This window comes from Malaya genurostris, chromosome 2, assembly GCF_030247185.1.
Source record: "Malaya genurostris strain Urasoe2022 chromosome 2, Malgen_1.1, whole genome shotgun sequence".
Classification (NCBI taxonomy): Eukaryota; Metazoa; Arthropoda; class Insecta; order Diptera; family Culicidae; genus Malaya; species Malaya genurostris.
This window is the reverse complement of record NC_080571.1, coordinates 188,409,208-188,420,554: the sequence shown is the minus strand read 5'-3', so window position 1 is coordinate 188,420,554 and position 11,347 is coordinate 188,409,208. Positions and strand designations below refer to the sequence as shown.

At 35.6% G+C, this 11,347-nt stretch overlaps 1 protein-coding gene across 1 annotated transcript in view; it reads left to right on the top strand.

Moving 5' to 3' along the window:
• The first annotated feature begins 3,684 nt into the window (after window positions 1-3,684).
• LOC131432742 (histone acetyltransferase KAT6A) overlaps window positions 3,685-11,347 on the top strand; it is a 155,563-nt gene continuing 147,900 nt past the window's right edge. The window contains exon 1 of the mRNA XM_058599226.1: window positions 3,685-4,142. Coding sequence (XP_058455209.1) covers window positions 3,831-4,142 — 312 coding nt within the window. The 5' untranslated portion in view covers window positions 3,685-3,830. The remainder of the gene's footprint in view (window positions 4,143-11,347) is intronic.

Sequence of the window (11,347 nt, the reverse complement as noted above, 5' to 3'; positions counted from 1 at the left end):
ATGATCATATTTCAGTGAGACTTCATTTTCAATAGGACTCACAACGTTTAAATTAAAATTGTGGACACTCTCGAACTGCTGAGCTAGTTTTTGAGCTTTTTCACCATTTGTAAGAAGTATTTGATTTCCTTCCTTGAGAGCAGGAATTGGTTTCTGAGGTTTCTTAAGAACCTTAGAAAGTTTCCAGAAAGGTTTAGAATATGGTTTAATTTGTTCAACTTCTTTAGCGAAATTTTCATTTCGCAAAAGAGTAAATCTATGTTTAATTTCTTTTTGTAAATCCTTAACTATGTTTTTCATAGCAGGATCACGAGAACGTTGATATTGTCGTCGACGAACATTCTTCAACCGAATGAGCAGTTGAAGATTGTCATCGATGATAGGAGAATTTAATTTAGTTTGAGCTTTGGGAACTGAAAGATTTCTAGCTTCGATAATATAATGATTCAAATTATCAATTGCTGTGTCGATGTCCGCAGAATTTTCTAAAATAGTTTCATGATCCACATGATTTTCAATGTGAGATCTGTAATCCAACCAATTAGCTCTATGATAGTTGAAAATAGAACTAATTGGATTAATTATAGCTTCGTTGGAAAGTCTTGAATGTTACAGGAAGATGATCTGAGTCAAAGTCAGCATGAGTAATCGGTTCACTACAAATGTGACTTTGATCTGTTAGAACCAGATCAATTGTAGACGGGTTTTTCACGGAAGAGAAACAAGTAGGATTACTGGGATGAAGAACTGTGAAGTAACCAGCTGAGAGTTGATTATGAAGTATTTTACCATTACTGTTATTTTGCCTACAATTCCACTGGACATGCTTAGCATTTAAGTCCCCTATTACGAAAAATTTCGATCGATATCTTGTAAATTTTTGCAAATCGCCTTTAAAGAAATTTAATTGTTCGCCGGTGCATTGGAATGGCAAATATGCTCCAGCGATGAAATAAATTCCATGAATGGTTTCAACTTCGATTCCCAAGCTTTCAATAACTTTAGTATTGAAAGAAGGTAAAATTCGATGTTTAATTTGCCGTTGGACAAAAATGGCAACTCCACCACCCATTCCAGTAAACCTGTCAAATCGATGAACCACATAATGTGGATTACTTTTCAATTTTACATTTGGTTTAAGAAAAGTTTCTGTCACAATGGCAATATGAATTTTGTGAACTTTGAGAAAATTATAAAATTCATCTTCACTCGATTTCAAAGATCGAGCATTCCAATTTAAAATATTCAAATAATTATTTAACATCACTGTTAAATTTTAAATTCATTATAATATTATTTGCAAATTTCCATCCGATTTGAAATGCTTCAAAAAGTGATGAAGTCGAGTTCATTTGGATGATCATTTGAAAAAGTTGATCTTGTAGGTAGATCATTTTATTTTCAGTTATATCGCCTAAATCGACTTCATTTAAAGAAGCGAATGGCATTGAAGGAATATTTGTAGGTAGACTGCCATTAGAAGAAGATGATTTGGCCGGTCTACCTATTAATAAATTGTTTTCGTTAGAAGAAGAACTGCAAGGCGGTCCTGTGTTTTGATTATTTACATTAGAAGAAATAGGTGATAGATTTCTACCTAATATACCAGCATAACTGACATTAGAAGAAGATGATGACGAGGTCGATCTACCTGTCAATAAATTGTTTTCGTTAGAAGACGAATTGGCAGGCGTACCTGTTTTTTGTTTCGAAGAAATCAGTGCCTTAAAAGAATTAGGCGTGGCACCTGTAACGGTTTTCTGATTTTCAGGTATGTTCTGTAAATTTAAGGTCGTTGATTTGACTTGTTGTCGAAGCGAACGAGCGTTTAAAATTTTTTCCCTGACAGGACATTTCATAAAATTGGATTTATGATTTCCATTGCAATTTGAACATGAAAATTCATCAGTGGTTTCATTCATTGGACAAACGTCTTTCGAATGCGATTTACCACAATTCAAACACCGTATATCCATATGACAATTTTTGGTTCCATGACCGAAGCCTTGGCAACGACGACATTGCGTTAAGTTTGCAATACGATTATGCCGTTTATAATGTTCCCAATGAATTTTAATGTGGGAAATGAAACGTACTTTTTCTAAAATTTTCAAATTGTTTACATCACTTCGATTGAAGTGTATTAGGTAAAGTTCATGGGAAATTCCAGAGCGTGGTTTAGAAGTACCATTCGCTCTTTTTTTCATAAGTATTACTTGGGAAGGGGCAAAACCAAGCAATTCTTTTAGTTCATTTTTAATTTCATCAATACTTTAATCATTTGATAATCCTTTCAAGACAGCCTTGAAGGGTCTGTCTGATTTTATATCATATGAATAAAATTTATGAAGTTTCTCGGACAAATATCGAATAAGACGTTCGTAATCTTCCAATCCATCCACCAAGACTCGACATTCTCCTCTTCGACCGATTTGAAATGAGACTTTTACTTCCGGGAGAAAAGTAGAAAGCTCAGTACGGAATGCTTTGAAGTCGGAAATTATCACCGTCACTGGTGGCATAGATTGATGTTTCTTCCCAGAACGACAAGCGTCCATTTTGGGAATTTTTGAAGAACTTTCTTCTATGTCGCTACAATCGGATTCAGGAAGAATCTCGTAAATATTGTTAGACGGCATAGGATCAACGGAAGGGAAATCCGTCCGTTGTCTTTTATTTTTACATTCAGATTCTATAAGATCGTGAATGTTATTAGATAAATGTTGAATAACGGATTGTGATTTATTTCGTATTGAATTATTTTTAGCCTTAGGCTTGTTGCCTTTCCGGTTGGACGCAGGCATTTTTGAAATTTTAAATTAAATTAACTAGGCTAAATTAGTCTTCGATTAGACTCCTAGCTAGCCTTAAAAAAGACTGATTAATTTCTTAGTCACTCTAATATCACTCTTTGTATCACTTAGACACTCTAATATCACTCTTTGTATCACTTAGTTAGTGATTCAGTTAGCCTTGAAAAAGACTGAAGCCTTGAATCAATGAAACTCTAGGTAGCCAGAAAAAAAATTCCAGGAGCCAAGAGCTATACGCGTGCGGTGCGAACGACTGTTCAACACCGACTGGTATCTCGTTCTTGTTTCAACCCAATGCAATGTCATTTTTTATATGCAAAGTTTGCTGAACATCACCGAACCCTCTGCGAACTTTTCACATCACCACCATACGAAACAACAGCGCGCAAGCAATATTGAAAATGATGAAAAGCTTTCGTAATTCATATGAAACTTTTTCAAATTTCGGTTATTTCTGCTAAAGTTTTATAGTTTTAAGTTATTTTCAGATTGTTTGTGAAATTTTGCTTTAGGCACTAACATCATCGCCGTAGAACGGAACCGTAACTGTTTATATATTTTAAAAACAAATTACGCCTTGGCAAAGCAAAATTTCAAAATTCTAAGAATAATTAGTTGTGATAAATTTATTTGCGAAAATTCAGTCTAGTTTTTGAATAATTGATCAAAAACGCAACACGCGTACTCCGGTACATTTCACCTTAATGCGTAGGCCTAAATTCCACTAAAAATATTTCTTTTTTACTTTTTCCACAGATCTTCAAAATGCGCGAGAATACCGATGACGTTAGTCCACAAGTGTGGAAAGAGTGGATTCTAGAAGCAATACGACGTATACGCTGCCAAAAACAGCGCCCAAGCGTTCAAAGAATTTGTCAAGCTATTGGTTGCCACCATAAGTTCCACGAAGACATTGTAGCAGAGAAACTCGAAGAGGCCGTTGAAGCTGGTGCCGTACTGAAAGTGTATAATAAGGGTTTGCACTCATACAAGGCGCCTACCAGCACGCAACGGCGTATGGTGGTAGTCACGAATGATAGTGATTTATCGCGATTAGTAGCTAAAGCTGTTCGTGATTTAGGTGAATGTGACGGGTCCAGTATAAAATCGATTGAAAACTACGTTCAACAAACAAACAACCTAAATATAATGTCCAATGTTGACTACAGTCTAGTGATAAAAAACTCTATAAGAGTTGCGTTAACAGATGGAATACTGCAACAAGAAGCAAAGCTGTACAAATTAGGAAGTGTGGTTAAACCAATCACAAAGAAAAAGTCAACTTCACCGAAGAAAAAAGAGAGAATAGATTCTGAAACGTCAACTAAAGTTAGTGATATTTTAAATATATATGGACGATTGCGCTTCATTGGGGCTCACATGTCTGCCTTGGAGAAGTCATATTCTAACATTGCACTTGTAATAAATTAACTTTCTTTTGTCCGTTGTAAAATGTTAATTGCTTTAGTTTTTTCGTTTAGCAGACTAGTGGGTGCCAATACTATTTAGTTGTATGTATTTTGATATAAAACTTCGTCTTTGTTTCCTATTTAAACTGCTTAGCATATAGTGATTTTTGAATGAAAATACATGTTGATTTTAAGTAATAGGTTCAAGACAGTTCGGAGCGGAATTGGCTGGCTGTTGTCACGAAGCCCTTTGATTTGCATGAAACCTTGAATAATTTTTGAGAAGGGTGTATGTATGTACTTTAAACCATATTATTTTAAAAAAAACCTGTTTTCATCCACCGAGTGGTGTAATGATGCCTTTCTCATATCAATCATACGGGAGCGGGTCATATCGCCGAAAGCCATTTCGCCGAAAGCCGTTTCGCCAAATGCCATTTCGCCGAAAGTCGTTTCGCCGAAAAGGTCATTTCGCCGAAAGTCGTTTCACCGAAAGGGTCATTTCGCCGAAAGGGTCATCTCACCGAAAGGGTCATTTTGCGAAAGGGTAATTTCACCGTAAGGGTCATATCTCCTGCAGGTTATGACTCCTGTATAACTGATGTGGCGCAGCCACATAACCGAAGCCAAGATGGCTCGGCTGCACAAAGCCGCCGAGCCGACGCCAGCTGAGTCGGCCGCCGACCCGCCGTCGGAAGCGGCGGCCTCTTGCATACAAACCTGTAACCGCCTCGTTTGCCCGGTCTACTCAAAGCTAGGTTTCTTTGCTTTAGTTAGGTCCGAACGAGCGGTAGCGAGGTCGGACAGCACATGTACCAAAACGATGTGGCGTAGCCGCATTAATATTTTTTTCAATTGCTTTGATGCTTACTAGTCAACAAGTTTTCTTGGGGACTACTTTCTGAGGTTCACGAATCAATCTTTATTCAAGAGTACAACAATCAATCATTATTCAAGAAGTACAATGGTAGGTTAACAAAACGAGCGTTAACGCTATCATCTTTCGTTTGTCTTTAATTTAAATCAATTCTAATTACGATTTCAAGACGATTTCAGGATTCGGCAAAATGACCCTTTCGGCGAAATGGCATTCGGCGAAGTGACCCATTCGGCGAAATGTCATTCGGCGAAATAACCCTTTCGGCGAAATGACTTTCGACGAAATGGCTTTCGGCGAAATGATCCTGATCCCAATCATACTATCATATATGATATTGTGGTATTCAAAATTATTTTTCTTCGATTCTTAAAAGAATAACCGAAATAGATTTGTTTGACCGTCTACTGATAAAAACTATCAGTTGGAAAAGATTTGAGGTCGATTTAGAAAACTTTTTACGGTTTTTCGCTCTTTTCAGCGATGGTATAAAATTTTTAACACACTTTACCCTATATTTCCGGATCCGGAAGTCGGATCCTGATGATTCGGATTCAGGAATTACGTATGGGACCACAGGACCTTTCATTTGAACCTAAGTTTGTGAAAATCGGTCGCGCCATCTATGAGAAAAGTTAGAACACATATTTTAATTTTTTGCACATTTTACCCCATAACTCCCGAACCGGAAGTCGGATCCGAATAATATGCAGGAATTTTGTATGGGACCACATGACCTTTCATTTGAATCTAAGGTTGTAAAAATCGGTTCAGCCATCTCTGAGAAAAGTTAGTGCACCTATTTTCACAATTTTTTGCACATTTTACCCCATAATTCCGGAACCGGAAGTCGGATCCAAATAATATTCAGGAATTTGGTATGGGACCACAAGACCTTTCATTTGATTCAAAGTTTGTGAAAATTTGAGCCATCTCCGAGAAAAGTGCAAAAAAACGTTACATACACACATACACACACAGACATTTTGCGTACTCGACGAACTGAGTCGAATGGTATATGACCCTCGGCACTCCGGGCCTCGGTTCAAAAGTCGGTTTTCACAGTGATTGCATAACATTTCTATATGAGAAAGGCAAAAATTACCTCGAAATCTATAGATTCTATGAAAATTATGTCTAAGAGAAGGTGTAGGTAATCAATCGAACTTTCCAAAACTCTCAGTTTTTCCTCCATACGATTTTTTTTATTTTACACCAAAAAAAACGTCGTTGCAAGGAAACTAATAGATGTTTAAAAAAGTTAGAGAGATGATCGAAAAAAAGTCTCCAGAAATAAAACTTTTTAAAGATTTTCGAAAAACGACAATAAAATATTTTTCTCGAAACTGCGCTCAATGATGAAGTTAATAGAGAACTACTTCCTAAATGCTGTCAATTTCGAGATATACGCAGTTTGTTACTTATGTATTTAGCATTGACAGTTTTTGTAAGAAAAAATATATATATTTTCGATTTATATGAGTTTTTCATGTCTCACAAAGTTTTTCACTATGCTGCTATCATTTCAGTTTAATGAAATAGCAATTTTTCATGTTTTTTTTTCAAAATTCCAACATGTCTATCATCAAAAGGTGCAGATGAGACTACTTACATATTAAACTTCTTCAAAAGAGCTTTCACACCGCGGTTGAATTACTCGTCTGCGATCGTCTGCAAGCGAGATATTTTCTTTTTAAATATACTTGTCCTTGACATTTGCAATGATAAAGTTCATTGGATATCAGATCAGATTTCAGTATATATACTTTCACAATAAATGATTTTTATGGACATCGAAGTCTAGACACAGAAAAGTTTAGTAATCATTCCAGATTTTTTTTGAAAATAACTCAGACGTTTTGCCTTTCTCTATAGAAAGGTATTAGAATTGCTGGGAAAACCGACTTTCGAACGGAGCCTCGGAGACCCATAGTGTTATATACCATTCGACTTAGTTCGACGAGATCGGAAAATGTCTGTGTGTATGTGTGTGTGTGAGTGTGTGCAATTTTAGAAGATATTTGAACGCGCTCAATTTTCTCAGAAATGGCTGAACCGATTTTAATAAACTTGGGCTCGTTTGAGAGCTACTGTCGGGCCATTGATCAAGTTCGAAGATCAAATGGCTGTGACTTTTGGTTCCGGAGATATGATTGTATAAGTGACGTAACCGACAAAAAGCGTTGTATTTGAACGCGCTCAATTTTCTCAGAGATGACTGAACCGATTTTAACAAACTTGGGCTCGTTTGAAAGCTACTGTCGGGCCATTGATCAAGTTCGAAGATCAAATGGCTGTGACTTTTGGTTCCGGAGATATGATTGTATAAGTGACGTAACCGACAAAAAGCATTGTATTTGAACGCGCTCAATTTTTTCAGAGATGACTGAACCGATTTGAACAAACTTGGGCTCGTTTGAAAGCTACTGTCGGGCCATTGATCAAGTTCGAAGATCAAATGGCTGTGACTTTTGGTTTCAGATATATGATGGTATATGTGACGTAACCGACAAAACACGTTGATTTTTACCGCTCTTATATATAAGGGTGTCAAAATTTTGGGATCACCTCTATTTTTGTTAAGCTCAAGTGCTCAAAAGTTTAAGCACCTCGAAAAAAGCCTTCATGCAAAATTTGAGCTAAATCGGACATGCGTAAGGGGTGCTGCCCGGTGGTAAAGGTTTGACAATTTTCGATCTTGAAAAAGCACCATAGGGGGGAGTACATGAAATTTCCAAAATCGAAAATTTTTTTTGATGCCAAAACTCTTAAAACTGCATAAAACATCGAAATTTAGTGTCATCTCAAAAAAATTTTTTTTTTTAAAAATCAACTTTCTGGGATATTGATATTTCAAGATAGGTTTTTCAAGATATATGAAAGTTCCACTAAGTGGACTAAGAAGGCTTTTTTTATTTTAGATTAGCATCACTGTTCTCATACAAATAGTCAACGCAAATGTCAAGCACTAGTTTGGAAAAATGATGCTGACTGTGTGACATAAACACTGAAGCATGCTTTTGTGAACTACTCGAATCAATCTGAATCTATTGGTGTCAAAATTAATATCCGAAATTATTTAATAAAAGTATGAAATATATTTTCATGAGACTGTTATGAAAGAAGAGAAAGGCATTATCCCACCACTAGGTGGATTAAGAAAGGTTTTTAGAATTAGCATCACTGTTCTTATTCAACTAGGCAACGCAAATGTCAAGCAATAGTTTGGAAAAATTAAGCTGACTGTGTGATATAAACTCTGAAGCATGCTTTTGTGAACTACTCGAATCAATCTGAATCATCTGGTGTCAAAATTAGTATCCGAAATTATTTAATAAAAGTATGAAATATATTTTCATGAAACTGTTATGAAAGAAGTGAAAGGGAATTTTCACACCACTAGGTGGATTAAGAGAGTTTTTTGAAAGTGAGATAAGAAATTACGACTTTAAAAAAAGCCGACTTACGTTAAGTCATTTTTGGTAGCAGTCTCATTTGCACCTTTCTGCGCCTTTTGATGATAGACAAGTTGGGATTTTGTAAAAAAATGAAAAATGGCTCTATTTCATTAAACTGAAATGATAGCAGCATAGTATGTTTGAGAAAGTTGTGTAGTGTATATATATATATATATATATATATATATATATATATATATATATATATATATATATATATATATATATATATATATATATATATATATATATATATATATATATATATATATGTTTTTTTTTACAAAGACTGGTTTTAGGACACCCTTTTCAGAAAATACATTATATCAAAAATTACACTCAAGTTACGGGAATAGTACCTTCTGCAAATTTGTTTGAAATAACTTACTGCACAACTTTGTCAAAGTAACTTAGCCCTATGTTGATCCTGAGCCAAAATAATATTCTTATCGTTCTTTTAAGGGGATTAATCACATACATAAAATTTGTCAAAATATGGCGTCTGAGCAACTTTGCTGAAGATACTGTACCTCGAAATCCACGTTTTTAAAGAGTTATCAATTAACAGTGTGAAATTGCGCTTTTAAACCACTGTACATCGTCGAGAAATTTTTGCGCACTGATACACAACGTTTTGTCGTTTAAATCATATATAAGATTACATCTCCCGAACTAGGAATATTTGACATAATTTTCCAAACATGATCAAACACCACAAGTTGATTATCTTCACGAAGTTTGAGCCAATGAGTAAAGTGTAATAAACTAACTACGTCAGTCGGTGTTGAACAGTCGTTCGTACCGCACGCGTATAGCTCTTGGCTCCTGGAAATTTTTTCTGGCTACCTAGAGTTTCATTGATTCAAGGCTTCAGTCTATTTCAAGGCTACCTGAATCACTAACAGTCTTTTTAAAGACTAAAAATTTGTCAGCCTATCTCAAGGCTATACAAAGAGTGATATTTTAATATAATCAGTCTTTTTCAAGACTAAGAAATTAATCAGCCTTTCTTAAGGCTAGCTATTCAAAGAACTATTCTTCGAACCAATCAGTCTTCGTCGACGACAATATCAACGTTCTCGTGATTCTGCTATTAAAAACATAGTTAAGGATTTACAAAAAGAAATTAAACATAGATTTACTCTTTTGCGAAATGAAAATTTCGCTAAAGAAGTTGAACAAATTAAAGCATATTCTTAACCTTTCTGGAAACTTTCTAAGGTTCTTACGAAACATCAGAAACCAATTCCTGCTCTCAAGGAAGGAAATCAAATACTTCTTACAAATGGCGAAAAAGCTCAAAAACTTGCTCAACAGTTCGAGAGTGTTTGAATTTAAGTCTCACTGAAATATGATTATATTGAAAATGAAGTCTCACTGAAATATGATCATATTTCAACTCAAGTGTTATAACCAAATGACATTATTGAGACGAAATTTGATGAAATTAAGTCAATCATTAGGAAACCTAAAAACATGAAGGCTCCTGGTAATGATGGAATTTTTAATGTTCTTATTAAAAATCTTCCAGATGTTGCCTTGAGACTCTTGGTTAAAATTTTAAACAAGTGTTTTTCTTTAGCTTACTTCCCAAAAATATGGGAGAACGCTAAGGTAATTCCTATCCTCAAATGTGACAAAAACTCAGCAGAAACATCAGGTTATCGACCAATTAGTTTAATTTCTTCTATCAGTAAACTTTTTGAAAAAAATGTCTTGTTGAGAATGATGTCTCATATAAATTAGAATTCAATTTTTTTACCAGAGCAGTTTGGATTTCGTCATGAACATTCAACTGCTCATCAACTTGTAAGAGTAACGAACATGATAAAAGCAAATAAATCTTCTGGGTTATCCACTGGAGTTGCTCTTCTAGACATAGAAAAAGCATCAAACACTGTCGAATGCACAAAGGTTTAATAGCAAAAATGTCTGATTTCCAGTTTCCTATTTATTTGATCAAAATAATTCAAAATTATTTAACTGATCGCACTCTTCAGGTTAGCTATCCGAATTATAAATCTGAATTGCTACCCGTACGAGCAGGTGATCCGAGGGGTTCGAGCGTAGCTCCAATCTTGTATAATATTTTCACTTCTGATCTTCCAAATCTACCCGTTGGTTGTCAGTGTTGGAGTGTACACTGATGCATCTTAGCAATACAACATCTTGTACTGCCTACCATATTATTAGTAGTGGGCGGTTTCCAACATTGACAAGTAAAACAGGCAATTGCCTCACGTGAATTATTATTCGTATTATTATTGTAACACGCGCTCTCAAACGAAATACACGTATGTACTTGGACTATACTCGTATTGTTTCTTTCTCCAAGTATTACACATTCCGGTTTCGGTTCTATTGTTCGGTTTCCGTATTTCGTTCCCTGTGCTTTACGTTTGCCCACAGGTTATGGGCCCAGTTCGGAGAACGCGAAAAGTATTCGAGTGCGGTCGTGAAAATTGTGAGAAACTTTCGGATCTCGTGCGACCTTTCACAGTCGGTGATTAGTTCAATTTATTGTGTTCTCGCGCGTGGTCTTGAAAGGAACAGCAAGATGACTGAAAGGGCGAAAATTTCATTTCCCAAGCTGAATGCTAATAACTAAAATTTCATTTCCCAAGCTGAACACTCTTGGAAACAACGTATGGAGTGGCTGTTAGAGCGGGACGGTCTTTGGGAAGTAATTAGTGAGCCCAAACCCGACGAAGAAGAAATTACTGATGAGTGGAAAATTTCAGATAGAAAAGCCCGCGCAAATATAGGACTGTTTCTTGAAGAGAGTCAATT